General features: G+C 37.8%; 1 protein-coding gene across 3 annotated transcripts; it reads right to left on the reverse strand.

Annotated features, from left to right (window-relative positions):
- Window positions 1-470: 470 nt before the first annotated feature.
- kcmf1 (potassium channel modulatory factor 1) lies at window positions 471-27,831 on the reverse strand. Of its 3 annotated transcripts, none has more exons than XR_007184733.1 (8): window positions 27,602-27,831; window positions 10,758-10,925; window positions 10,447-10,586; window positions 8,755-8,856; window positions 4,473-4,650; window positions 4,009-4,294; window positions 927-1,242; window positions 471-646 (listed from the first exon to the last, which is right to left on the reverse strand). XR_007184733.1 is itself a non-coding variant. In XM_048189946.1 (7 exons), the coding sequence occupies exons 1-7, from the start codon at window positions 27,615-27,617 to the stop codon at window positions 981-983; spliced, it is 1,152 nt and encodes a 383-aa protein (XP_048045903.1). In that variant the 5' UTR covers window positions 27,618-27,830; the 3' UTR covers window positions 471-980. The 3 variants fall into 3 exon arrangements, 1 of the variants encoding a protein (XP_048045903.1); XR_007184732.1 differs by having other exon boundaries at window positions 471-643; window positions 27,602-27,830; XM_048189946.1 differs by having other exon boundaries at window positions 471-1,242; window positions 27,602-27,830.
- Window positions 27,832-27,920: the final 89 nt, after the last annotated feature.

Here is a 27,920-nt window from a genome sequence, read left to right on the forward strand (position 1 = left end):
CGTAATTTTTATTTGATCACGTCATTCACAACTCTTTGATGGGTTGAGGAGTATAGCCTTTGTCTTTTTTCCCATACCTCTCTATTTTTCAATAAAAATGAAGGTTTGTAATGTTGCGATTAATCTTGGAGTTGGTCGCTAAATTTTTTTATCCTTATGAAGAAAATGAATGGGAAAAACACTTGTGAAACCCAGGTCGTTGATAAAGTGGGCGGTCACTGTTGCGCTCTATAGTGTCACAGACGAGGAGAGGCAGATTGGAGCCGAGTGACAAAAGCATTTAGCGGTTTTTCTCACGAAGCTAATGCAGGTTCCAATTTTGCTGTCGATTTCCATATTAAACAAAAAATGTCACCCATTTCAAGTAATCCTGGGAAAAAATAAAGTTAAAGAAAGCTTTGGGATATTTTGCCTTTTTAATGACAAGGTCATTAAAAATCATGCACGCTGCAAATAACCTCATGCAGTAGTTATGGTAAACCATCCAAGCACTTTTTATTCATTAATATTCATAAATACACACAGCAGCTTCATTAGAGAAGGTCTCTTGTTTCCTCTTCAGTTTTTGAATGTGGAGTATTTATAAGGAGAGCCTTTTGCAAGACACAGGAAGCAGAGGTCTGCCACAGATACCTACGCTCACCTGCTAAAGGAAAAAAATTAGTTATGTGGAATTGATTATCAACTTATATATATTTATATATTTATATTTCTTATTTTCTCTCTCGCTCCGTTTATCTGTCTCTCGGTTTCGCTCACTCTCTCACACGCCTGTTCTGATGTATTTTGATTTTTTTTCCTCTCGCTCTCCTTTCATGGATTTATACAATGTAACAAAGGTGACAGACCTGAAATTACAATCACCGAAAAAAAAAGAAAAGAAAAAAAGAAAAAAAAATTAGAGAGAGCTGTGTTTTTTTGCCCACCGTCATTGGCAGTTACAGCACAGAGGACATTGTCTGCGTTGTGGTGGGATATCATCAAAGAGGAGGTGGTGGAGGCTCCTTGCCTGTGGAGCTCTCCTTCAGGTTGAGGCTCTCCAGAGCCACGTCTAAAGGCATGATGTCCACGCAGCCCATGGCGCCGAAGTCAGCAAAGTCTCGCCTTTCGTCCTCGTCGGAAGACGAGCTCTCCTCTCGCATTAGTGTGGACAGCAGCAGCTCCTGCACGAACAGGCTGCGGTCCGCGCGCTCGCTCTCCAGCGCCTGCCGTTCTGCCTCTGACATTTTCGGCTCGTTCAACCTGGTGGAATTAGACGAACAGAGGGTGACTACTGAATTACAAGTACTAATCTCAAATTACAAATCTATAACAGAGCAGCCCTATGAAGCCTGTTGTATATTTTCCCAAATTCCATTTTATTTTTTAAAATTCCATCTGCGTTTCCATCTGCGACCCCAAGGGGCCGTTCACATGCTGCGTTTTTTGCGCGCTCAAGTTCGTTATTTCAGATGTAAGCAAGTGGCAAGTGTGCTCATAATATAAACAACGCATATGCGGTTGAAAAATTATCAACTTTTCAGAATGCCACAAGCTCACCGCAGGTCATGTGACAACCACCAACCAATCAGCTTCAGCCTTTCCGTAACAACATCGAAAGCTCAGCTGAACAGCTGATCACAGCTGTACAGGGTGGGTTTTTTTATTTCTCATCTTCATAAATATATCTAGTAGTAGAGCTAATGCAAGGGCTAGAAATCTATGCTGAAACTTCCTCATTGTCATGGTTGCATAGCAACGACAGATGCCACGGGAGCGCTTTGGAAAGGAGAAAGCAATGTGGCCGTGGTGTTTTTAGATGCGACATGTGAACGGCCCATGATAGCGCCACAGTAACCTTGTGTATGTTTTTTGGGGAGTTTTTTTAGAACCTGAACTAACACGATTAACCGGTAGAAATATGTCAGCTGGTTTTGGTCCATCGTCTCTATTGCGGTTTACGCTCACATGACGTTGGCGTGCTGCACCATCACAAAAGCGTATCATTTGAATGTGTTGCTGTTTAAAATCAAGTGTTTTTAAACCATTTAAGTGCAATAAGCAGCGAAAGAGAACTAATTTCGGTATATGCGCGTGCTGTCTCAGACTGTTTCTGTGCACATAAAGCTGCTGCTCAGAGCGTGAGTACTGAGTTCTTTTTGGCGCCTTACTGAGCTTGAACGTCAAACACACATTTGTGTGTCATAATGCCCATCTTTGCGAGAATCCTTGTAAACATTATGTGTAATATTACCTGAAAATTTCATTGTTTCCATTTCATCACTGACTTGTCTTCAGTGAGCTTTATTTTATTTATTCATTTATTTATTTTACTTATGTTAGGTTAGGCTAGTATTAGTTTGTGATATTAAAATTGATGAGATTTATAAAATTGCAATGGTATCAAAAATTGATATACATTTATTTAAAGAATAAATAACTTATGGTACATATCACTATCATGAAATTAAATGACTCATATCATTATGCAAGATTTTGGTCATATCGCCCACCCCTACCTACTCAAATTGTCGGATATTTTAAGTCACTTATTTTCCATAATATTCCTGCAAAAAAAAAAAAAAAAAAAAAAAAAAAACATTCTAACATTTTCTTTTTTTTTTTTGTGTAAATGTCAAACTATTAAGGTAGCATGAAACTTGCAATTGTCTTTTCCCTTATTGTACAGGGGTTGGACAATGAAATGAAACACCTGGTTTTAGACTACAATAATTTATTAGTATGGTGCAGAGCCAATACAGCATCAATTTGTCTTGATTCACTGTCATTGCAACTGTCTTGCATCGACAGTTACTCCTGTTGGATGTGGTTCATCCTACGTTGTGGTATGCCGACATTACCCTGGATACCATAGCTCTCCATACACCACAAAGACTTGCCAGTGAGACATGCACCAACAATTTGTCCTCTTTTGAACTGTCCTCTTTTCAGCCGTGCTATTGCTCTGCTAATTCAAACTTCACGCTCTGCTCTTACTGATGGAATGTGCAATCAGTTAAGATTGTCCACCAGATATAGGTGTGAAACCTCCAACACTACATTGGCCAGTGTTTCAGTTTCATTGTCCAATGTATATCTGAATAATATCCCTGTACGTCTTAATAAAATTATTTCTTGAAGGAGAAAAAAAATATTAAGGGTGGGACTTAATTTTTTCCATCAAGAGCTGATTGGATCGTTGGATCATTGTCATAGGCTTCAATTGTTCCTGGTGGGGAGGGACTGAAAATTGTATGGCTATTGGACATAGGTGCATGATCGCTGTCCAGCATTCTTCATCGTGAGAATTTAAGTGTGTGGTTCAAAACTAGCCTACAGCGCGATCTACTGTTAAAATTAAGCTCAGAATTTATCAGAGAGAGAAAATATCAGTATTGATCCAGATTCATTGTATTGCAAACCGAGAATCAAGAATCAATGTTTTGTTCCAGCCCTATAACCTACACATAATCACCTGTAACATTGGTTTGATACTGAGATCGTTGTTTGATGTTACGCGATCACCAAACAGCAAAGTACAATCTGATTTAGATGATTGATTGTTCCTTTATATTTGTTGCTGGTTTGAGTGGCACATGCACATTTGTTAGTGAAGTTCAAAAGAGACTCACTTATGGCAAAGACAAACAGTTTTGCAAAATGAAAATGTACACCTTGAATTTATGTTTGACAATCAATAAATTTTTGCCATGAAAATATTCTGCTTGTATGATACTTAAATATTTATTTTTATAGATTCTTAATTTTATATTTTAGAAAATTGAATAGGGGCAATAGTCTGGAAACACAAATACTTATCCAGACCTGGAAATTATTTTTAAAAATAAATAAAAAAAATCCACACTTTTTTACGTGTGATTCCACATGTGATTACGTGTATGGAAATGAGTAGCCTGAACTTAAAACATTAGATACTAGAGATGATGTCATAGTGAGCTCATGATGTAAGACCCACCCCTTTAATAATACATCAACAATTGTGAGCCTATGGTGAGGTCTGAGCCTTACCGTGTGAGAAGGAACTGGGAGCTGTGGGAGGCCAGCGGGTTGCTCTCAGTCATGGCTGTGTTTGTGGCGGTGCTGGGAGGCGGGATGCTGGCGCTGATGTTGCTAGGGTTGCTGCGTTGGCGTGTAGCGTTGCGGGCCGTCTCCAGCTGCTGGCGCGCCGCCTGCGCCTGCTGACGCTCCAACTGAAGCTGCATTTGCAGCTGCTGCAGCTGCGAGGCCGAGGGTCCAGAAGAGTTGAGCTGTCCTCCCGCGGAGCGCCGCACACCCGACAGCTGAGAGAGCAACTCTGGTGATATAGACACAGGAAGACAGAGAAAGACAACAACAAAAAAAAGATTGTGTGAGAAGACCATCAAAACAGACTTGGTACACGTTAAAGAACATGAAAAACTTGGTACATGAAAATCTAAGGTAAAAGTTCTGTGTACATTCTTCTCATTTCCTGTCCTTAACACATTACACACCTGCTATGGGGTCCATGGCTTCCCTATTGCTTGGAGAGTAGGAGGAGCTTTGTGAAGAGGAGAGCCCACCAGTGGAGCTGCTGGTAAAGTGCATGTTAGTCCTGCGTGCCCGAGGACCGCCCAGCCCCCGTCCAGGGTGGAACATCCGACGGACGTGCCGCACGCCGCTGCTCTCATCGTGCACACGCTGGTTAAGGAGCAACTGGTTGAAATTACGTCACCACACACCCAATGCAGAAGACTCATCACATCTCATGCTAATTCAACTAATATTGTCATAATGCACAGACAGACACAATTAGCTGTGGCGTTTAAGCGGTTTTGAGTTCGAGTCCGATTAATGACGTGTCCAGATTTTATTACTCTTTTTGCCTCCCACTATTTCCTGTCACTTCATTACACATAGAGAAGAAAAGAGGCAAAAACCCCTAAAAAATAATAAATCAAACAAATTTTAAAACCTCCGAGCATTAACATGCATAATTTGCTGCTGGCAAGATGGGCTTTAAATAAAACTTGGTTGTCTATGCAGTATAAACTCAAAATAAATTTTTTGAAATTGGCGCTACATGACTAGACCAAAAAACAGAGAAAATTGTTGCATTCCCTTTTGCCAAAAACTTAAACACCCATAATTTACTTTTGATTTTGGTGCCACCCCTCTGTTGATAGGAATGTCTGTGGGTGTTTAATCTGTAGTTTTAAAGAACCAAAATTATGCTCATTTACAAGTTCATACTTTTATTTTTGGGGTCTGCTAGAATAAGTTTACATGGTTTAAAGTAAAAAAAAAAAAAAAACATTTCTGTACATTTTAACCTCTGCCTGAAACGCTCTGTTTTGGCTCCGTTCTCTTTAAAGCTACCCTTCCGAAATACCCAATCTACTCTGATTGGTCATCTCTGGGCCAGTCTGTCATGATTGGTCAACTGCTTAGAGCACGCATCAGAAATGTAATGCCTTGGAAGTCCGTAATGTTTTTTGCCCTTGCAACGAAAAAAACATCTTGCAGCATCTCCTTAACATAGCAAAAAAAATAGCTGTTTTTTGAGAATGTGCTAAAGCAAGCCAGCAGACAGGCATTATGCAAATGTGTAACACCCGTTTCACACTGCAAGCTTAAGCGGCGTGTGAGCGGAACTATATCGTCACTGCAGCGGCTCGAAGCTACATATAAAGTGAGCATTTCTTTACAAAGACAGCCATAAATTTGTTTTTATAAGTTGGTAATTTATAAACTTGATAGTCTTGAAAGTTTGCTAACATGGGGAGATGTACAACATTCGCATATAAACAAATATAAAAATAAATAAATAAATAAAAGCCTCATGTCATCCATTGCTGCACACAAATGAGGTAAGCTTTGTGTTTTACATCATCTGCCGCGTGCACGTTTACAGGACAGCAAACTTGGCGAAAAATGCCAGCAAACTCGGGTTTGATTTGGGTATGCTGCAGCCTACATATCTGTCTGTGTAATAACTAAAATAATGTGTATATATCATATTTTCTGGCTAGTTTAGTTTAGTTTTTTATAATACACCATACTTTAACCCTACCTGAATAATTAAAAAAGTTTAAATGGGTAAATCTTCAATAAATATTTTTGATTCTTAATTTTCTTTTCTGTCATACTCAAATTCTTGTTAAAACACACTAGACATGCTTATTTTGTGAATTTTGAACACTTTTTGTGTGAAATTATATTTATTTTGTCCATCAAAAGTGTGCTTTCACTTTAATTGAGCGTCAGCAGTGCAGCAAAAATAGACTCTGTGCCAAAACCCCTGCTTCACTGCTGCTCACGTGACACTCCTGCTTGACGCTTGCACGCTGCTCCTGCTGCCAGTGTGAATGCATCCATTGGTTAATATGGGCGCCGGAAAAAATATGCGTTGCGCGCTGCTCCTGCTGCCGGTGTGAATGCATCCATTGGTTAACATGCACGGCAAAAAAAATAAAAAATACGAGCTGCTTACGCTTGCAGTGTGAAACCGGCGTAACATGGTGAAGTAGCTATGTCACGGAAATGTCAGAACTACAAACAAGGCATTTCAAGGAAGTGTTTTCTGTTGGAGAGATTAACTCTCTTTGGTATGGACTTTGTGCTTTGTAACTTCGCAGACTGTTTACATGCATAAGCAGCTATATTACACACTAAAGGAAAGGTAAAATAAAAAATATAAAAAGCATAATAGGTGCCTTTAAACATTAGACCTAGAGCTGTCAAAAACAAGTCATTTTGCAGACTTTAGATATGTAGGCAGGTGATAAACGGAGATGTGGAGGCAGGTGACACGGAGAAAGTACATAGTTCATTTGCATATACTAACAACATTGTAACAATACAAAATCATCAGCAAAGTTATCCAATTCAAACCTGTATGTCTTTCCCTTCAAGGAACACTAAAGCAAAAATTCTTAAGACTGTACTGGCTGCTAATTTTCATGCAATTATGACAAATGCCAAATTAATTTGTCAAGATTCAAATATGGCACAAAAAAACACCATTAAAGTATTTTAATAGTAATATGAAATTCAATTTCAATTTAATTCACACTGAAATTCAAGTCACTGCTCACTGATAATCTTCAAAGCCAGTGAGATCATGCAAGTTGTGTGAACTGAACTCGATAAGTGAATCAGTCCAGTTTGTGAACAAATCATTCAGACTGCTTTTTTTTTTTATAAATTGGGTCAATTGTTTCACTGAAAAGATCCAATTCAAAAGAATGTTTCATTTATGAATCAGACATTGACATTCATTTTGAAGCTTAAAAGCCTCCCCCATTCATTGCAATTGAACGGAAAAGAACATCCAGTACAAGATGATGAAATATTATCTTTTGTGATCCACAAAAATAAAGTCATACAGGTTTGGAACGACATTAGTAAATAATTCAGAATTTTAGGTTTTGTGAAAATGACTACAAAGAAACCACATTGACATCGTGCAAGCATCACGCAGGGTCGATAAACTTTTGTAGCAGAGCCATAAGATTACCTCTGAAGTGACTTGAACATATACACCGATCAGGCATAACATTTTGAGCACTGACAGGTGAAGTGAATAAAACTGATTATCTCTTCATCACGGCACCTGTTAGTGGGTGGGATATATTAGGCAGCAAGTGAACATTTTGTCCTCAAATTTAAGGAATTAGACGCAGGAAAAATAGACAAGAGTAAGGTTTTGAGTGAGTTTGACAAGGGCCAAATTGTGATGGCTAGACCACTGGGTCAGAGCATCTCCAAAACTGCAGCTCTTGTGGGGTGTTCCCGGTCTGCAGTGGTCAGTATACTTCAAAAGTGGTCCAAGGAAGGAACAGTGGTGAACCGACGACAGGGTCATGGGCGGCCAAGGCTCATTGATGCACGTGGGGAGCGAAGGCTGGCCCTTGTGGTCCGATCCAACAGACGAACTACAGTAGCTCAAATTGCTCAAGAACTTAATAATGGTTCTGATAGAAAGGTGTCAGAACACACAGTGCATCGCAGTTTGTTGCGTATGGGGCTGCATAGCCGCAGACCAGTCAGGGTGCCCATGCTGACCCCTGTTCACCACCGAAAGCAGCAACAGTGGACATCAGAACTGAACCACGGAGCAATGGAAGAAGGTGGCCTGGTCTAATGAATCACGTTTTCTTTTACATCACGTGGATGGCCTGGTGCTTGTGTGTCGCTTACCTGGGGAACACATGGCACCAGGATGCACTATGGGAAGAAGGCAAGCCAGCAGAGGCAGTGTGATGCTTTGGGCAATGTTCTGCTGGGAAACCTTGGGTCCTGCCATACATGTGGATGTTGCTTTGACACGTACCACCTACCTAAGCATTGTTGCAGACCATGTCCACCCTTACATGGAAAAGTTATTCCCTGGTGGCTGTGACCTCTTTCAGCAGGATAATGCACCCTGCCACAAAGCAAAAATGGTTCAGAAATAGTTTGAGGAGCACAACAATGAGTTTGAGGTGTTGACTTTGCCTCCAAATTCCCCAGATCTCGATCCAATCGAGCATCTGTGGGATGTGCTGAACAAACAAGTCCAGTCAAAAGGATCTGTTGCTAACATCTTGGTGCCAGATACCACAGCACACCTTCAAGGGTCTAATGGAGTCCATGCCTCGACGGGTCGGTGCTGTATTAGGAAGGTGGTCATAATGTTATGCCTAATCGGTGTACACACACAGGCCTCAGTCATTAAACAATTTACACAGAAACAGCGTTTCATAAATGAGGTCCATTATGTATATACATATTGGGTTCAGATTAAAAGGATATTAAATCTCTAGGTGCTCTGTGTTCAAGTGTGAGATGAGCAGCAAAGTCATCTGTCACATGATTGGGGTCGCCACCAGGCAAAGCTGCACAGATTGGGCAAATCTGAAACAGAGAAAAAGAATCCTTAAAAATGTGGAATATATCCGTTTTTACGATGCTGATGTGAACGATTCTTTATCTATTCATAAAAACAAATTTTTTTTTTTTTTTTAAATGTAATTAAATAGACCTATCATACATATTAATGTACTGTTTTATTGTAAATATAATACTCTTGTTATAGGCTATATTAATAAAAAAAGTTGTGTATGTCCTTCATAAGCAAAGCAGTTGCACCTGATGTTTCGGTTTTTACGAGAAGAACATGCATGAATGAGAAAAAGTGTGGGACATGCTTGATGTTAAACAGAGTTATTAAGTGCAATAAGCCACGGAAAAGATCCCAATGCTTTATTCGCGGTGACTGACACACCCGAATCGTGCGCACAGAAAGATCCATGCATTAGGTCTTAATATAAATCTGCTGCTGTCTGTGTCATTAATGTTAATCAAACAATAAAAGAAAAGAGGGAGTCACTCACTGGTCTTGACTGAACAACTTTTGTAGCTTTAATAATAATCAATTTATTTGTAATGAATACATTAAAGACTATGCAGCGATTCAATTTCTGTATTATTTCTTACTTGAATGCTTCAAATGTCAATTCCATTTCAATTCCATATATAATAATTATTAATAAAAGAATTGGAGGAAAAGATGCTTAGTGATGCATCAAGAATCATCTTATAATCTAATTGTTACCCTCTGAATCGTAATTGAATCGAATTGTGAGGCAAGTAAAGAATCACACCTCTATTACAAATATCAGAACATAATTGAGCTTGATACTTTACACTAAAATCAAAATCCCACGTGAAACAAATCTAAAAGGCCTGTTCACACAGAGCATTCTGTCAAAAGAGGTAATATAGAAAGCAATTGCAGATTATTATTATCAGAAGGTTACTATTATCATTATTTTCCTGTAATATATCCCTTTATCTCTCTATCATATTATCCATAATCCATTCCAGAAGAGCAAGAGCATATTTAACATTTTACAGCAAATGTATCTTGTCAGATTAGCTGCATTTTGCATAAAAAGCACATAAATGATTAGTTCAGGAATGTCAACTTTTCTCTCAGTGGTTGATAACAATTCCCATCACGTTCTGTTAGTTTTGGTATGAACTCCTGCAGGTGATTTGTGTTTGCTGTGAATAGGCTTTATAGTAAACAGTACATCAAACATGGATAATAAAGGTCTTGAGAATTGTACAACAGTCATCATGGGACAAAAACAGCAGCTTCACACCATGTCCAAACTAGACTCTGTGATGCGAGATGAAAGGTATCTTTACCACGATCATTTTTCACTCTAACCAGCTGCAACAGCAATACATGACACAGGAATTGTTTATTTATTCATTTTTTGCATTGTCATGGCTGGCAATAAGACATAAACTGTTTGCTACGTAGAGAGAGAGCCCGCCCACAAGCTCCTTTGACTGTGATCGATTTTGTTGCATCTTTTAGCCTCGTCACATCTAGTGTGGACAGACAATTTGATTGTCGCTGGAATCTTATCGCATTGCATTTAGTTAGGACATGGTGTCACATGACTTTTCAACAAAGACAGCATGTGTACTCACCACCTCTGTAGAGGTCTCTGCATGCTCTGAGGTCACGTGCTCCTGTAGAGATGTTTCCGTGTAGCCCATTTTACCACAGTAAGGACAAGTAAACGACTGAGGCTGCTCTACTGAGAATGCCTCCCCCCCATAATACAAGTCTGTAGAGAGGTCAAAAACATTATCTTCAATTACCATCAACATGATCATTACCTAGACTTAGTCAGGATGGTTTGTTCACAATCTATAATGTTTGAAACATTATTTGAATGAGGTAACAATTATTATGTGACAGAGTAAAAAGCATGACATTATTTGACATTACTGCTTACCAAAGTCTACCCTGGTTAGTATGCACTGCATTGGGTGCTCCGTGGTGTGTCTAGTTGTTGTGGCTCCACTTTCGTAGCAAGATGCACAAAGGTCGTAGTCGTAGCAAATTAAACACTTGTATCGGCGCCCTCTGAAGTTCCCTTTTAAACACGCATCACAGCTCACACCTGCGGGAGAACACAGAGGCATTTAACTCAGAACAACAGCAGAAGCCCCTCTGAAGACCCCGATCACATTCATCACAGGCAGGATTTGCCTGGTAAGTTTCTATCCATTACTAAAAAATGTAATTTGTGTGTGTTTCGTCATCAGTAAGACATTACAACACGTTTACATTTATTTAAAACATGACACTGCAAATGACAATGTATAAGTTTTTCATTTTATCGCAAACAATGGGTGATGAATAGTCTATAAGAATGATAGTTTACTTCCAAGTCTTGAATGCTACATCAAAACAGTGTTTCAAAGAGAGGGTCAAAAACAGGATAGAAAATTGCCCATTACCTCTAATTTTTTTTTTTTTATGTAAAATTCTTGATGACATTATAAGTGGACCTCAGAGAACATCATTAAATTAAAACAAAATGCAGTTCATGACCTCATTAATAAAAAGCATGCCTTCCGTTACCATGCATTTGTGCTGTATTTTACAGATTTCTTTAAACTTTCTAAAAATCTATATGCCAACAATGGATGTTTGGTGAAAAAAAAAATGTTCCTTTCTGATTTAAAGGTGCTTTATATTACATCTTGTAAAAAAAACTTTCTAAGTCTAAGGTGTCCCCTGAATGTGTCTGAAGTTTCAGCTCAAAATACCCCATAGATTTTCTTTTTTATTAATTTTTTTAAACTGCCTATTTTGGGGCATCATTAAATTTGTGCCGATTCAGGCTGCTTCCCCTTTAAATGAATACATGAAATCAAAATTGACCTTATTTATTTTGTTAGCTCAAATTGCTAGTTTTGTGGTGAACAACTCATCTGTGCAAGTCAATCCACACAAAAAAATTGTTTGGCTTCGTAATATTGAATCAAAATCTGAAAATGCTCCTCCCCTCTGCAACGGTGCCCCTTCTCTGATGACATCAGTTTGACGGCTTGGGTTGAAAACGCTTAAACCACTCCCCTCCAACCGTTAGTCTGCTATGAGCGAGAGATGGAGAGGAGGAGCGCTAAAGTAAAACCCTGCCCTCTATTCAATATTCCGTTTCACTTGGGCGCTCCCCGCCCCCGAGCTCTCGACTCTATATACATTGCATAAACAAAGTTCACACAGCTAACATAACCCTCAAAATGGATCTTTACAAAGTGTTCTTCATGCATGCTGCATGCATCGGATCATGTGAGTATAGTATTTATAGGCTGTGCTCCGTGGCTAATGGGCTAATGCTACACTATTGGAGAGATTTATAAAGAATGAAGTTGTGTTTATGAATTATACAGACAGCAAGTGTTTAAAAATGAAAATAGCGACGGCTCTTGTCTCCGTGAATACAGTAATAAACGATGGTAACTTTAACCACATTTAACAGTACATTAGCAACATGCTAACGAAACATTTAGAAAGACAATTTACAAATATCACTAAAAATATCATGTTATCATGAATCATGTCAGTTATTATCGCTCCATCTGCCATTTTTTGCTATTATCCTTGCTTCTGCTGATGATTCTGCTGTGCACATCCAGACGTCCTGCCCTTGTCTAATGCCTTGAACATGGGCTGGCATATGCAAATATTGGGGGCGTACATATTAATGATCCCGACTGATACGTAACAGTCGGTGTTATGTTGAGATTCGCCTGTTCTTCGGAGGTCTTTTAAACAAATGAGATTTACATAAGAAGGAGGAGACAATGGTGTTTGAGACTGTATGTCATTTCCATGTACTGAACTCTTGTTATTCAACTATGCCAAGGTCAATTCAATTTTCCATTCTATGGCACCTTTAATATATATTTATATATAAAAATATTTAAACAAAAAGGTTAAAAAACATTAACCTATTAAGTGTATATCATCCATTTCTTCTGCACATTGTAATAAAGCAGATATTTACCATGAAGTTGGCGGTAAACTGATCAAAAGTTGGTCTTGTTAAACCTCAGGATTCAAACAGTCTTAATTATACTGAGCTGAACAAAGTTCAGATAATCCACGTCATTCTGTCTTCTGACCATTATCAACAGCAGTGTAGAGGAAACCAGACTGCTGCTAAACACCCGGTGAATCTTTTAAACAAATATTTCCATCATGCATAAACCTACTTCAATTCATTAAAGCAAAGACAAAAGAACATCTCTCTATAATCACCAACACAATGTCCAAAATGATCTAGAATGGACCTAGAAGAACCAGCAAAGCAACAATTAATCTCTCTGTAACCAGGAGCAAGACTGTAAAAGACTAAACTCCAGACTTAGATTAGTCTCCAGTGTTGACAGGGAAAAGTCTCTTCAGTGTTTCATGAGGTAATGTCATACTGCATGTTTGCAAATGAGTTGCATCCCAATTTGTTTATTTTTACTATGCACACTGACTAGGGCTGTAACGATATGCGATATGAAACCGAAATCGCGATACGCAGGTCCACAAACCTGTATCGCGATGTGAGAGGGCAGAATCGCGACACACCCCTTCCAACTCCCAGAGTTATCCTTCCTGTCCAGATCCAATGCTACCACATTTTTAAATTACTATAAGTATTAGGGGTGTAACGATTTATCGTAGATGGTGTGTCTCAATCAGCTCTCTAGTTCAGTAAGTGTTTCGGGCACACATTGCTCTTGCAAGCCGGTTTAAACGTTTCTCATGTCAGTCTCTTGCATGGTCGCGTGAGAAAAGTCGTGGCTTTCTTTCACCGCAGTGCACAGCAACAGCTGTGCTCACAGAAAAGCAAAAGACGCTTGCGATGCTTTGCTTTAAGAAGTTCTGTGGGGCCGTTCACATATTGCGTCTTTTCCGCGTGCAAGTCAGTTATTATTTTCAAATGTAGCCGCGCGGCAGGCGCGCTCATAATGGGATCAACGCGGTCGCGACGCGCATGCAATTCTCAACTTTTCAGAATGCCGCAAGCGCACCGCATGTCGTGTGACAAGAATCAACCGATCAGCTATGGCCTTTCCGTAACAAAACATCAAAAGCTCAGCCGAACAGCTGATCATAGCTGTACATGGTGGTTTTTATATCTTATCTCCATCAATATATCTCGTAGTAAAACTAATGCAAGGGCTAGAAATCATTTATCCTTTGCAGAAACATCCTGATCCTCTTGGAGAGCTCAGTTCATGGTTGCATAGCAACGACCGACGCCACGGGAGCGCAAGCGCTTTGGAAAGGAGAAGCGGTGCGGCCGCGCCTTCCACGCATTTTTAGACGCGATATGTGAACGGCCCCTATTCATAATTCTAAGTTCATGTTAAATTTAACATTTTTTTTCAGTGACAGACAGCCCTATTCAACTGTTAATTTGAATACAGAAGGTTTTTATTAAAATTTTATATTTATTTATTTTATTGAAATGTGATCTTGTATGTACAACAAGGAAAATTATTGAAATTTGTTCATGTTTTTTTAATAAATCTTGTTTGAATTTCAGTTTCATTTTGTTCAAAATATCGTGATACGTATCGTATCGTGACCTGAGCGTATCGTTACACCCCTAACACTGACTGTTTGGTAGCTCCACCCCTTTTGGTTACTGTAAACAGCTTTACAGAACACCCTATAGGAATAAATAATGAGTCTTTATTTTAACAATTTTAACTGTTGTAGCTACAGCAGTGGTTCTCAAACAGGTGGCCACAGCAAACATCCAAGAGTACTGCAAGAATGCTTAAAAGTATTTGGGTTAATAAATTATTATTAATTTATTAAAATAACCTAACTGTAAAAAAAGAAAAGAAAAAGAATTTAGTTATTCTTTAGTAAAACAATAGCAACTGTTTTATTAAAGAACATCCAGTTCTCAAAACCTCTGGAATTACAAAAATTGTGGTTGATCAAATATATCAGCTTTGAAACACCGAAAATATCTTATCTGTAAAGGAGGGAGGGGCTTCATATCCAAAAGTTTGAGAACCACCGAGCTATTTATTTGGTAAGGTTTCCAAATTTATTTTCTCTTACATTTTTGGTTAGGGTTTGGATGTAATTTTTTTTAAAGAAAAATGTCCGTTCAGACTGTCAGTCCACATGCGATTTTTGTGCATATGCGATTGAAATCCGATCAGACTTATTAAGTGTGAACGACAAAATGAAAAAAGAAAAATTCATACGAAATGTGATTTTTACAAATCCGTTTCAATTCAAGTAACATTCAAATGTGGTTTGAAATCCTATTCAAAATGCATTTCTGACTTTCTCATGTCATGTAAACAGACGTCAGATTCCGTTATAGGAAACATGCTGAAAGTCGCTGAAGAAACAAGGTTGTGTTGTTGCAAAGTGCGGGACACACAGAAAATGACAATATAAAGAAGCCATGTTTTGAAACCAAAATACCCCATAGATTTTTTTTAATTAATTTTTTTAACTGCCTATTTTGGGGCATCATTATAAACGTGCCGATTCATACTGCGGCCCCTTTAAATTCTTGTGCTCTCCGCCCACGGAGCTCACGCTTGCCTTGAACAGCATAAACAAAGTTCACACAGCTAATATAACCCTCAAAATGGATCTTTACAAAGTGTTCGTCATGCATGCTGCATGCATACATCGGATTATGTGAGTATTGTATTTATTTGGATGTTTACATTTGATTCTGAATGAATTTGAGGCTGTGATCCGTGGCTAACGGCTAATGCTACACTGTTGGAGAGATTTATAAAGAATGAAGTTGTGTTTATGAAATATACAGACTGCAAGTGTTTAATAATGAAAATAACGGCTGGTCTCCGTGAATACAGTAAGAAACGATGGTAACTTTAACCACATTTAACAGTACATTAGCAACATGCTAATGAAACATTTAGAAAGACAGTTTACAAATATCACTAAAAATATCATGATATCATGGATCATGTCAGTTATTATTGCTCCATCTGCCATTTTTCGCTATTGTTTTTGCTTGCTTACCTAGTCTGATGATTCAGCTGTGCAGATCCAGACTTTAATATTGGGTGCCCTTGTGTAATGCTTTGAACATGGGCTGGCATATGCAAATATTGGGGGCGTACATATTAATGATCCCGACTGTTATGTAACAGTCGGTGTTATGTTGAGATTCGCCTGTTTTTCGAGGTCTTTTAAACAAATGATATTTATATAAGGAAGAGGAAACAATGGTGTTTGAGACTCACTGTATGTCATTTCCATGTACTGAACTCTTGTTATTTAACTATGCCAAGATAAATTCAATTTTTAATTCTAGGGCACCTTTAAGCAACCCTCTACATTGCGAGTAAATCACCCTCATATGCGACCAAATTTCACAAGAAACGACTAAAAATAATTTTTTCTTAATCTTATTAGCCAATGGCTAGTAAATTGTAAGATTTCAGTCACGTGTAATTGAGTTAGAGGAAAAAAACAGTGCTGCATTGTTATGAAAGTTTATCATTTTCACGTGTTTTTAAGCCTTGCCAGTTTAAACATTCGAGGGCAGGAAGACGCAAAAGATAACTGAAACTGTCTGAAAAGTTGTGCGATCCGAAGCGCACACCAAGAAAACCGCGTCTGACAACAAAGTGTGTTTTAATGTTAATCAAACAACAGACTCGCTGCAAAATTACATATATATATATATATATATATATATATATTAGGGTTGCACGGTGTACCGGTACTACGGTAGTATCGCGATACTAAAGCTTCAAAATACTGGCGATGCCACTGTATTTTTTAAACGGTAGTATCGTCAGTACCGTAAGGAATGTTGTATGTGCGGCAGGTACACTTCAATTGAACATGCGTGCCTGCAAAAACATTACAAGAGACTGCCGTTGACTGTCTGCTGTGCCCTGTGTAGTAAATGCTCTGTAGAATTAGCGCCTTATTGTTTTCTGATGCTTCAGTTAATTTTGCAATGAGATAAAGTTGCACTTGCACGTTGTTATTCGCAGTGCATTTTATCTGGAGAAAGGGTCTGAAATTCACTTAATTAACATCATAAAATCTTTATATAAGAATGAATTCTCACAGTTTTTCCGTTGCTCATTTAGCCACTTCTGGAAAAGATTAAATAGTTTGTTTCTAGAAACATCTTTGCGAACACGATTCAGACAAATGCAATTCCATTCATCAGTAAGTTATAGCGGGTTTGCACTCGGTTCTTATCAATCATATCAATCGTGATTTTATAATTATAAATGTATTATATGTTTTAATATACATACTGCTCCCCAGTCAGGGTTAGATATTTCAAGATAGGCTGGCAAAAATGCTCCTGATAGTTCGTGACACGAGCAAGAGCGCTGTTTTTGTTTCGTTTCTAAATGAATCTGTTTATGAACAAATTGTGTGAGTCACTGACTCACTAATCCATTAATTAAGACAGTCATTTGCTTCGTTCCTGAATGAATCAGCCGTTTTGAACGAATCGGTTGAATGATTCATTGACTTAATCATTAACACTTGCTGCCACCTACTGGCGACTTTAGTCTCCCATCTAAACGTAGGTCTATTCTATCACTTTTTACCATCTAAAAGTAGGTCTATTCTATCATTTTTTTCCACCAACATTTTTATTTCTATATTCAAATTTTTATATTTGAAACATTAATATCATAACATTATTTATGCAATTGTAATTGAAGTGTAAATGCATAAATGCTACATCGTAATGTCAGTTCATACAGCTTCTGTGCAGTGCTAAGATGAATTTTGTTTACATTGATTCATTTGAATGGTAATAAAAGCCTGTTATTCATTCTCATTAATGAAGTATTCAGAGAAAAATCTGGTCTGTTTTCATGTTTTTATGAAAGTTTGGTTCATTTTGTATACTGCATGGTATCGCGATACTACTTGGTATCGTGATACTTCAGCTGGTATAGTATCGTAAGACATTTTTATGGTATCGTGACAAATCTAATATATATATTATATTATATTATATTATATTATATTATATTATATTATATATATTTCTCACTGCTCTTGACTGAACAACTTTTGTAACTTTAATAAGTTAAATGTTAATCTATATTTAATTTATACAGTGAAGGCTATGCAGTGCTATTTTACATTTGATTACTTTATTCAATTTCTGTACCTAATCTACATATTCCTATACTGTTAGATCTAGCTGAAAAACCTGTAAAGCACTGTTTATTTAATTGGCATCTTTTCTATTATGTTTATTTGTGCTACTGCTTGTAGTTTGACAATTTTAAATATTAGTTTGACTATTACAGACTGTTTACTTGACTTTAATAGTATTTGAAATTTATATTTTATATTATATTTCTGTAATTTATTTTTTCATTTGCATTGTTCTTGCATTCCATGTAAAAAGTCTGGCAAGTAAAATAAAAATAAAAATACTGGCCAATGGCGACTCAAGTTTCAGTGTGTCCGTAGAGGGTTGTTAAGACTGATTAGTCAATTATAGTATGTGAAATAGGATGCACCCTCAAGTCTTTGTGAATGAACAAGAAGAATTAGAAACACAAAGAAGACAAAAGCTTCTAACAATAATCCACACACAGAAACTGCTGTGGTAATGTACCGCTGGGAGGAATTAGCACAGGGAACTAATTCCAGATTCAAATAATTAAATGTTTGCTTGTAAAATTGAATCTGATAGCCTCTTAGTCCCTGAGAGGAAATATGTAGACTAACGGATTTCCAATGTTCAGTGCTGACCACATTTTTAAGTCTCATATTGTGGCCTCACATACCTTTGGGTTAAAAATGAGGTTTGGTGAGTTATAACTAGCATTTTTCTATATGACCTGCCAAATGACCTCTGTGGTCTATTCACAGCAGAGTCCTGCAAACAAACCAAACTACACATTCAAACTAAACCACAAGAGTAAGATCTCCATTTGCTCCAACTGAAAAATGTGGAATGGATGTGTTATTACATTTACCAAATAGCCTTTAAGGATTTGGGCTTCTGTTTGCATTTCTACATGTCTTTTTATATGATTGACATCACAGTAACAAACATTAATGTACACTAGTGGTTCTCAACTAGTGTTGTCAAAAGTACCGACCATGATACAAAGTCAGTACTGAAATTTTAAAAATGTGATACTTTGAGCGCTGTTAAGTGCAGTGTTAACAGCAGTACAAACTGATGTCAAATTCTATGGACTTTTAAGGTAATTTGCTAACCTAGCTAGTTCTTTTTCTTGTTGCCATTTTATTTGATTTAATTATCTAAATGTTAGTGCGAAAAACTTTTAGATATCAATCTGCATATGCGATGGATATTGGTTATGCTCATCTTTAGTGGCTCCTTTGAAGGCACCTTGAGTAAAACAGCTCAATATTTAACACAGCACATACAAAAGACCTGAACCAGAAGCAATGCAACCTGTTTTACAGAATACAGAAGTCTGCTGTGCATAACCATTTCAGGACTCCAATCCCTGGTTTCACAGACAAGGCTTAAGCCTAGTTCCATACTAAAATGAATTTTTGAGCCGTCTTAACTGAAAGCAACTTGCACTGACATATCTTAAAATGTCAGTGCCATTGTTTTGTCTCAAGATGCACACCAGTAATGTTTTTTTTTCTAAAGCATATTAATAAAAGCTACTTAAATATCCTAAATGAAGGTCTATTTCTGGCTTAATCTAAGCCCTGTCTGTGCAGGTCCAAAATTTTTTGGTTTCAAGTTTCAAGATACCATAACTAATTAGCATGTGAAACTTGAAAGTTTTTTTCAGGAGTCAAGCATTGTGCATGATTGGTTGTCCCTTGCCTTTTAACAGAACTGCTTCATACTTTTAGCACAGTAAACTCTATCAGAAGAGTCTCTCAATTCATTTCCTTTAAAGCATTACAGTTAGCATCAAAGCACAGATGTCTTTGGCCACTGCGTCTCACACCAGCAGCGCTTCATTTTATAGACAGCGTCAAGTCAAAAATAGTTCTAAAAAATTGTTAGACAATCCACTGGCTAGGTGATTATGAAAAATTGTCATTTGAACACTGTCTGTTGTCTTTTCTTTTATACAAGGATGCTAACTTTAATATAGTTGTAACAATAAGGTTCCATTTGTTAACATTACTACTAACAATGATGATAATGATACTTCTTAATCCTTTAATAATCTTAAAGTCACCCATGAAATCAAAATTGACAATTCTTATTTTTTTAGATAATGTTGCAGTGTATATGTTAAATGGCACCCTACATTTTTTCCTCATTCCAGAAGCTTGTTTCACTTGGATATACATCACACTTATTGTAAAGTGTTAGCAATAAAGCAGCTAACATGGCTCAACACAACATTATATTTTACATTTTAGCAACCTGATTCTCACTTCTAAACTACATACCGACAATCACTATTACAGCAGTATTACGAACTGCAACAACTACAACATTTTCCAAGAACATCACCTCGCCCTGCCATTCACGTCTCCTTGCCTTTCATTATAATTTTCATTTCATTTCATTAGAACTTTCGTTACAATTAGGGATGCATTGAAATTTCAGCTAATGAAAATTTGAAACAGCTATTTTCAGTTTCGAACCGAAAAGGTTTTGGAAGGCCAAAATCAGTGACCAAAACAGACATTTAATTAACGCTTCGTTGATCTCAGATTCTGGCATTTTGACTGTGTTCGGTGCCTTTTTCGTGCACACAATGTGAATAAGCTACAAGAAAAAAACATGTCTGCTGTGTGGACAATAGCTCTAGATTGACAATATCAATTTTTCAATTTTAATCAATCATAAGGTTTATTAAATCTAAAATCTTTTAATCTGTGCTCTTTTCTGTTGATGCACAGCATGAACAAAACTTCACTAAACTTTTGTTCAATGCATGCAGTCCAATAATCACAACCAACTTTGTGCTTTGTTACTTTTAATTTGAAGCAACTTTCAACTTTAAAATTCAACTCATTTTTATTAAATAACTTTAATTAATTAATTTATTTTTTTTGGCCAAGTGCGTCATTGATTTTCATTTTCATCCTAGGGGTTTCATTTTGGTGCATTCCTAGTTATAAAGTCCGAGTTATATGGCACGTTGGCAGAGACTGTGCAGCTAGCTGCTCTGTCTCACCTGTTTGCGTCATTTGCCAGATCACATTTGATCTAAATGTCATTAAATGACCTAAAATGCATCACAGCAACATGCCCTATCAAACACCACAAAACCCTTCAACTAAACAAGGGTAACAGTGCAAAAATAATGTCAAGAACCTGTCTGCACTGTATTGGACATGTTTTCTGAGAGAATCAATACAGCACCATGGCTGTGAGCTTGAGGGCCTTTCGTCATTCACTTGCTTATTTCCCATTACAGAGGTTGTAAGTTCAGTTCTCTGAGAGCAAAATGCAACCTGTAACAGTGCTGCCATGACCAAGATGAGTCACTGTGATGAGCACTGGAACAGGGAAATGGATCCTAACTAGTTTATCATTTACTATTTTGCACTGCAAAAGAAAAAAAATGATTCATCTCCTATCTCAGGCTCCCATACCACAAATCCAAATTTTGCTTTATGCAAATGTGAGATTGATCACATAAGCCATAATGGGTGTAGATGTCTGTTTTCTTTTAGCCAAACACAATAGGAGTTATATTAAAAATTATCTAGGCTCTTCCAAGCTTTAGAATGGGAGTGAATGGTACCTATTTTTTTTTGAAGCCCAAAAAAGCACATCCATTCATCATAATCATAATCCATGCAGCTCCAAGGGGTTAATAAAGGCCTTCTGAAGGGAAGCTATACGTTTTTGTAAAAAAATATCCGGTATATTGGTATCTGGAACGTGAGTCTAGCGCAGAGGATAGAGTAAAACAAAACACCGGTCACAAATTAGAAGTCTAAAATGAGAATATTTTTAAGAGAAATGTCAGAGGAGCTTGAGTTTGTTGCCCAGCCCTATTTGTTTGAACCACGAGACCGTCTACTCTCACCTAAGCTTACGCTAATCCTACGTCATACGCCGTAACTCAACTCTCTCGTGGACGTTAACGGAAGCTATTGATTACATATTGATTTATAAAGTTATAATTATATTTTTCTTACAAAAACACATCGCTTCACTTCAGAAGGCCTTTCTTAACCCCTTGGAGCAGTATGAATTACTTTTATGATGGATGCGCTTTTTTGGGCTTCAAAAAAAAAAAAAAAAAAAAAAAAAAATGGCACCATTCACTCCCACTATAAAGCTGGATGGGATATTTTTTTTAATAACTCCGACTGTGTTTGGCCGAATGAAGAAAGTCATACACACCTACGATGACTTGATGGTGAGTAAATTATGGGATAATTTTCATTTTTGGGTGAACTATCCCTTTATTGTGCCAAGTTGCTACATTTCTAAAGCTCCCAGCGTTCCTGTAGAACACAGAGATGAACATAGCACTAGCACTGTCAAGGTTCAGAACCGATAAAAAGTTCAGGGATTCAAAGCTTTGGAAAAAAGCATCTGACAAACCTATAAATGTAAGTGGTGTATTGGTTTCCATAGACATTCTATACTAGTCTTGCATAGTCAGACAATTCAGACCTCCAGATATCCGGCTCAAGGTCTAGACTATCGCAGCTTCATTGGCCAAGAACCACCCAGAGGCAGTCTGACCGACATGTAAAGCAACCAAGCACAGTTCCTTTTGTTCTGCGTCATGTTTAGGGGCGTGAAAATGTAAAGCTGATTTCCTTATAATAACAGACTAGTGTGCATCTAATAAATGATTCATTCAAGAACGTTGTGCAGGTTTACTGTAATGGCGCTGCAAACTTTTGAAAATCCAGCATTTAGTTGATAAGCACTCACTGTCACAGTTGTAAACATGATGGCGTTCTTCTTGCATTAGGGGGTTTGGTGTCATGATGGCTTTGTTTCCAGGTAGACCATTAAAGTACGCAACATACATGTCTCCTAGAAATCCTGTAGAATTCAATCAATCGATGACAACTTTGAAACTCCCGAAGTATTTCCTTTTTTGTGTTGCCTTACACATCAGAAGACGGTCAACCTATGGTCCATGAGTGTGACGTCTGAGGATGAGACTAATTCTACACTAACTAGTATAATATAACCAGGTGGAAAAAATATTTATTATTAATTATAATTTTGTGTAATATACAAACATAATAAATGTGTCTTATCAAATTGCTGCCATTACAAAAGTAACAAGGTCGAATATGACCCCAGATGTCATCTAGGGCAGCGGTTCTCAAACAGGGGCCTTCTGCAAACATCCAAGAGGGATAACTTAAGATTAAGTTAAAAAATAGTATTAATATAATGAAATAATCTAACTCTAATCTAAATTAAAATGGCAAAAAAAAAAAAAAAAAAAATTCAAGTTACAAACTGAAGTCATATTTCTTTTTCCTCCTTGATAACTACAGTTTATATCGAAGAACAGTGCTGGAAACTTCTGAAATAATGAATCTTAAATAAATTTTGTTCATATTTAATATTGTTCATAATTTAACACATAAACACATTCAGTTTCTGTTTGAAAACAAGCAAAAATGTTTGAAAACAAGCAGACTTTTCATAATTAAATCAGAAATACAGGAAATCTATATATAGTATGTAGCCTATATAGAGGGGCCTTAAAATATTTGTGTTTGACAGTGGGGTGATTTGAAGTCAGAAAGTTTGAAAAGTCACTGAATGGCTGATTTGAAAAGTTAATCAAAATGAACAACAAACATTACACATTACATAAAAAAAAGTGGCAGGTCTATTATTTTGCATTTACACTTAAAAACTTAATGCACAGATCATTTTACATACAGGATCAAATTGTTTGTTCCATTCATTGCCATAGAGAGAGAGAGAGAGACCAAAGATTGCTGCCATTATAATCACTGAAGCTGTCAATTACAGCGCGAGGTACACAAAGCTGCACTCTTGCGAAAACTCCTGTACGCTGTGCAATTAATCTCTTAAAGTCATCGTGTTTATACTTTGTTGTTAATGAAAGGATTCATGCATAAGCGTGCAGAACTCACACTGAACAAAAACTCTGCCATATTCAGACTAACTTAAACTAGGGATGCACCGAGCCGCCTTTTTCGCTTCCGATACCGATACCTGGGATTCAGTATCGGCCGATACCGATCCGATCTTCAAGTAATAAGAAAAGTGCTAATAAACTTACGGCTGTGACGGTCGGCATGACGACCGCGGAGTGTCACCGGCGGTAGTGTGGCGTGTATATAATATATAATCTCAAAGGTCGCGTTAACCGAAATTTTTCTGTCATTGATGGATTTTTTTCTTAGCAGTGACGGAAAAAATCTGCAGCCTGTCTGTCATTTTGACAGATTACTGAGGCTGAATTTGCTTGTAACTGTAATTCCCACCCGTCCAGTAGGTGGTGAGAGCGCTCCAGTGTGGCAGCAGAGCGCGAGTTCAGTCTCCAGAATAAAATGAAAACGATGCGTTTGATTACACGCACCCAGTTTGTCCATTTTATATATTATAATACTTATGCTTACATAATTAAGTTTCTAATCCATTTCGTTTTGTTTTAAATAGTTTGTCTTATTTTTCTTTATTTTCTGCTTACTATAAGTTTATGGTCAACGATCGTTGCTGGCTTTTCTGAGGTATACGTGACATTGTTTGCAACACTGATTGAACTGAAGTGATACAGATTTCGGTAAGCTACTGCAACTTTCAACATATTTTTTGATTTTCATGTTTATTTCCTTCTGTAAAGTAGTAAAGAGGAAGAGATGATCGCGTTCACTCACGATCCTCAAAAAGTGTTCAAGATGAAAACTAAAAAGTGACGCAGACAGACTTTAACTTTTTTTTTCATAATACTTTCTTTTCATGATATAAATAAATGCATAGCCTAGGCCTATTTGTTTATCCTATAAGTTTGTGAATAAATATGAAAATGTGGACGAAATCAGAAGCTATTAAATGTCTTATCATTAAAATATAAAAATTAAAATGATGCAGCAACATATGAAAGATAGGACAGAACAAAAAAAATGCTATTAACAATATTAAAAAAAAGATATATTGATGCGTATTGTATTACCGGTATCTTGATGAAGTATAATAATAGAAACATTGATTCATCTTGGAGAGAGTTTCATTGTGTTGACTGTCATAACCGAACGCGACACGCAGTCTGAATGCTGCGTGGAGAATGACTGACAGCCGCAGCAGAGGGAGGCATTTACGTGAACTTTAATTTAACGACTTAAATATTTATCTGTACCTCAAATTAAACTATGGAATGGCTTCAGAACACTTGGAATACAGTGCACTAAAACTTTATGGTGCTTTTTAATGTTTTTGTGCTTTTTGTGGAGCTTAACAATAACACAGAATAGTACACGCACAGTATCGGATTTGGATCGGTCCCGTCCGGCCGATACCCGATCCGGCAAAAATGGCAGTATCGGAGCCGATACCGATCTTAATATCGGATCGGTATCCCTAACTTAAACACATCTAATTTGCAACTGTGTTCATGCGCTCAACAGCAGGCTGGTACTGCACAACTTCAACGGCATATATCATCACATTAAATAATTAAATAAATCTTTGGCAGGACAAAGATTAGTTTTGGTGGCCGACAAAAAAATTTCACTGCAGGAAAACCCTGTCTAATAAATAAGCTTAATATGGCACCAAAAGTTTAAATTCCAGTGAAATTTCACAATTGTTGATGTAGCAGGTATATTAGGCTGCTGTCACTTTAAGCCCAAGTGAATGGATCCAATATAATGATTCACATACGATTTCTTTCTCAAATGTTTACATTCACTTAAGACATAACCGACAGCTAGGATACTCGCAAAAATTGATATTTTGACATAACTTTGCATGTATTTGTCTGTTCGAGCGTCAACTGTCAATTGCATTGACTGTCTCCAAGTGTCTTTCTCGCTGGCCCCGGGCTATTGGGCAGTCCTTATTGTCGAGCCCTGAACTCTGTCTCATATAAAATCAAAATATATGACAAATAATTTAAGATTGGACTTGTCCAGTCATACATGAAATGTCTACTGTATATAATATACCTCAGATGAGTTCTACAATCAAATGTTAAGCATTAATTACAGAATCCAGATCCTCTTGCTCAAATGTCAGACTGAATCTGCCACTGCGCTTGAATCAAAGAGCAGCTGCCAAACTATTACCAATCCAGATATTATAATAATAATTACCTGAGAAGTCACATATCACTAGGATCCTCCCATTGTAAGCTACTCTCTCAAGCACCATGTGCTGTTTGCAGAGAAACTAGACACACATGTAAGCAGTCTTCATTCACAGGCAGGTGACATCCGCCGTCTTGAAATCTAGTGAGCTGCCACCAACCCAGACAGCATATTTGGGAATCAAAGGCACATATGATGATGCACAGATATGCTGTCTAGGTAGGCAGCTCACTAGATTGAGACAGAAATAAAAAGCAAGCACTCAACTAAACAGATTATACTTCAAATAACTTGCGTTGAGTTACTAAGATTTCAGTTTAATTCATACATACAAAATAATAAGAAAAGAATAATAAAATGTACTATGAGCAGATATGCATTTTTGGATATGAACTATTAAAGTATTCTTTGAAGTACCAGTAAAACTATGGTATATCAAAATGGTAATAATCCCATACATCACTTTATCATGACAAACGTATACATCACCCAGGAGTTTTAATATAGGTAAAAATAAAAAGAGAAACACAGAAGGCATCACATGTTTTTTCTTTAACATTCCCATTACAAAAAGTGTTGTGGAAGTGCCATTGTACATGTCCAAAAACATGGTATTATCATGGTACCACCATGTCCAAAAGATTATGGCAATACACTAGTAATGACCTATGCTTATAGCATAAATTATGTCAGACCCAAACCGATATTTCAATGTAATGCCATTGGCATGTTATTCATTTTTGAAGTATCACTATTCGCTACACTAGCTTATATATTCCAAACTGACAGTCCTCACTGTGGTTCTGCCGACTTTTAAGCGCACTCAAAGTGACTTTTAACAAATGTGTCTGAAGCCACATGATCAAGCAATAACTTGAATGCTGAATCTCTTCCTTGTATCCAAACATACTGGTTTGACTAAATACTGAACGTCTTCACAAAGGGAGCTAAAAATATAAACGTGTTTCCAGAAATAATAGAGTAAGATTCGTAAGCAATCACAGCTATGGCTTCACTGACACCAGCTAATGCTAAATCCAGACGTGCAAGTCATTCACTTGTGCTGGCCTGAAACATGACATGACTCAAGACGCTCTCACACACACATACACCCTAACATGAGCTCCAGAGCGGTCAGACTGAGCTCTACAGCCGCTTACCCAGCCAAGTTCTAGTCTTTGGTCGTCATTCTATCAGTACTGAGTAACTTAAAGCAGAAAGCTTTAAAATTAAGTGTCTTAAAACAGGCCTTGCAGAAGCCCTGACCTCTCCACGGGCTACCTGCGGGAACACACTCACACTCGCTCCCGCGGCCGAGCGAGCCGCAGAAGGCCCGGCCTAGCACACAGGCCCAGCTCAATATCACACCAAGCGGCTCCAAGAAAACGCCCTGTGCGCTACCGATGCGGTCTAAGTACATAAAAGGTTACAAAATTCACGGCGGCCGCCATCATGTGTCTCTCCCAGTGCATTTGAATTGAAAACATGGCAACCCGCGGGTCAGCACTGGCCTGCAATTCAAGCCAACGACGCAGCGATCGGCGGTTTTTTCGCACCTACCTTCATGTCGGGACATCCTACAGACAGTGACACAGCCCCTCCTCGGGCTCCCTAACGTCTATAAGTCGGAAAGGTGCCGCTAAAAACGAAATAAAAGTGGGACGCGGTCTTTCTTTCCTATTTTCTCTCTTGAAGATGGATCCGGGGCTTACTTCTCTCCGCTTCCCCCTCCCCGTCTGTCATCAAGCGACTGTGTGTGTGAGAGACGGACCGGGTGCGGACGCGGTCTGCCGGCAGGGGGCGCAGGACTCATCCACTTCTTCTTCTGTGGTGTTTGAAGGGCGGTAAACTCGTGTAGCTCTTGAATGGGGTTTCTGTT

Source organism: Megalobrama amblycephala, linkage group LG4 (genome assembly GCF_018812025.1).
Source record: "Megalobrama amblycephala isolate DHTTF-2021 linkage group LG4, ASM1881202v1, whole genome shotgun sequence".
In the NCBI taxonomy this organism is placed as follows: Eukaryota; Metazoa; Chordata; class Actinopteri; order Cypriniformes; family Xenocyprididae; genus Megalobrama; species Megalobrama amblycephala.

Excerpts from the sequence above, each read along its gene's own strand:
- kcmf1 (XM_048189946.1), bottom strand. Across the intron at positions 10,587-10,757 it reads ACTAACCAGGGTAGACTTTG|ACTTGTATTATGGGGGGGAG; the intron begins GTAAGCAGTAAT and ends ACCTCTCTACAG. Across the intron at positions 1,243-4,008 it reads TCCCAGTTCCTTCTCACACG|GTTGAACGAGCCGAAAATGT; the intron begins GTAAGGCTCAGA and ends TAATTCCACCAG.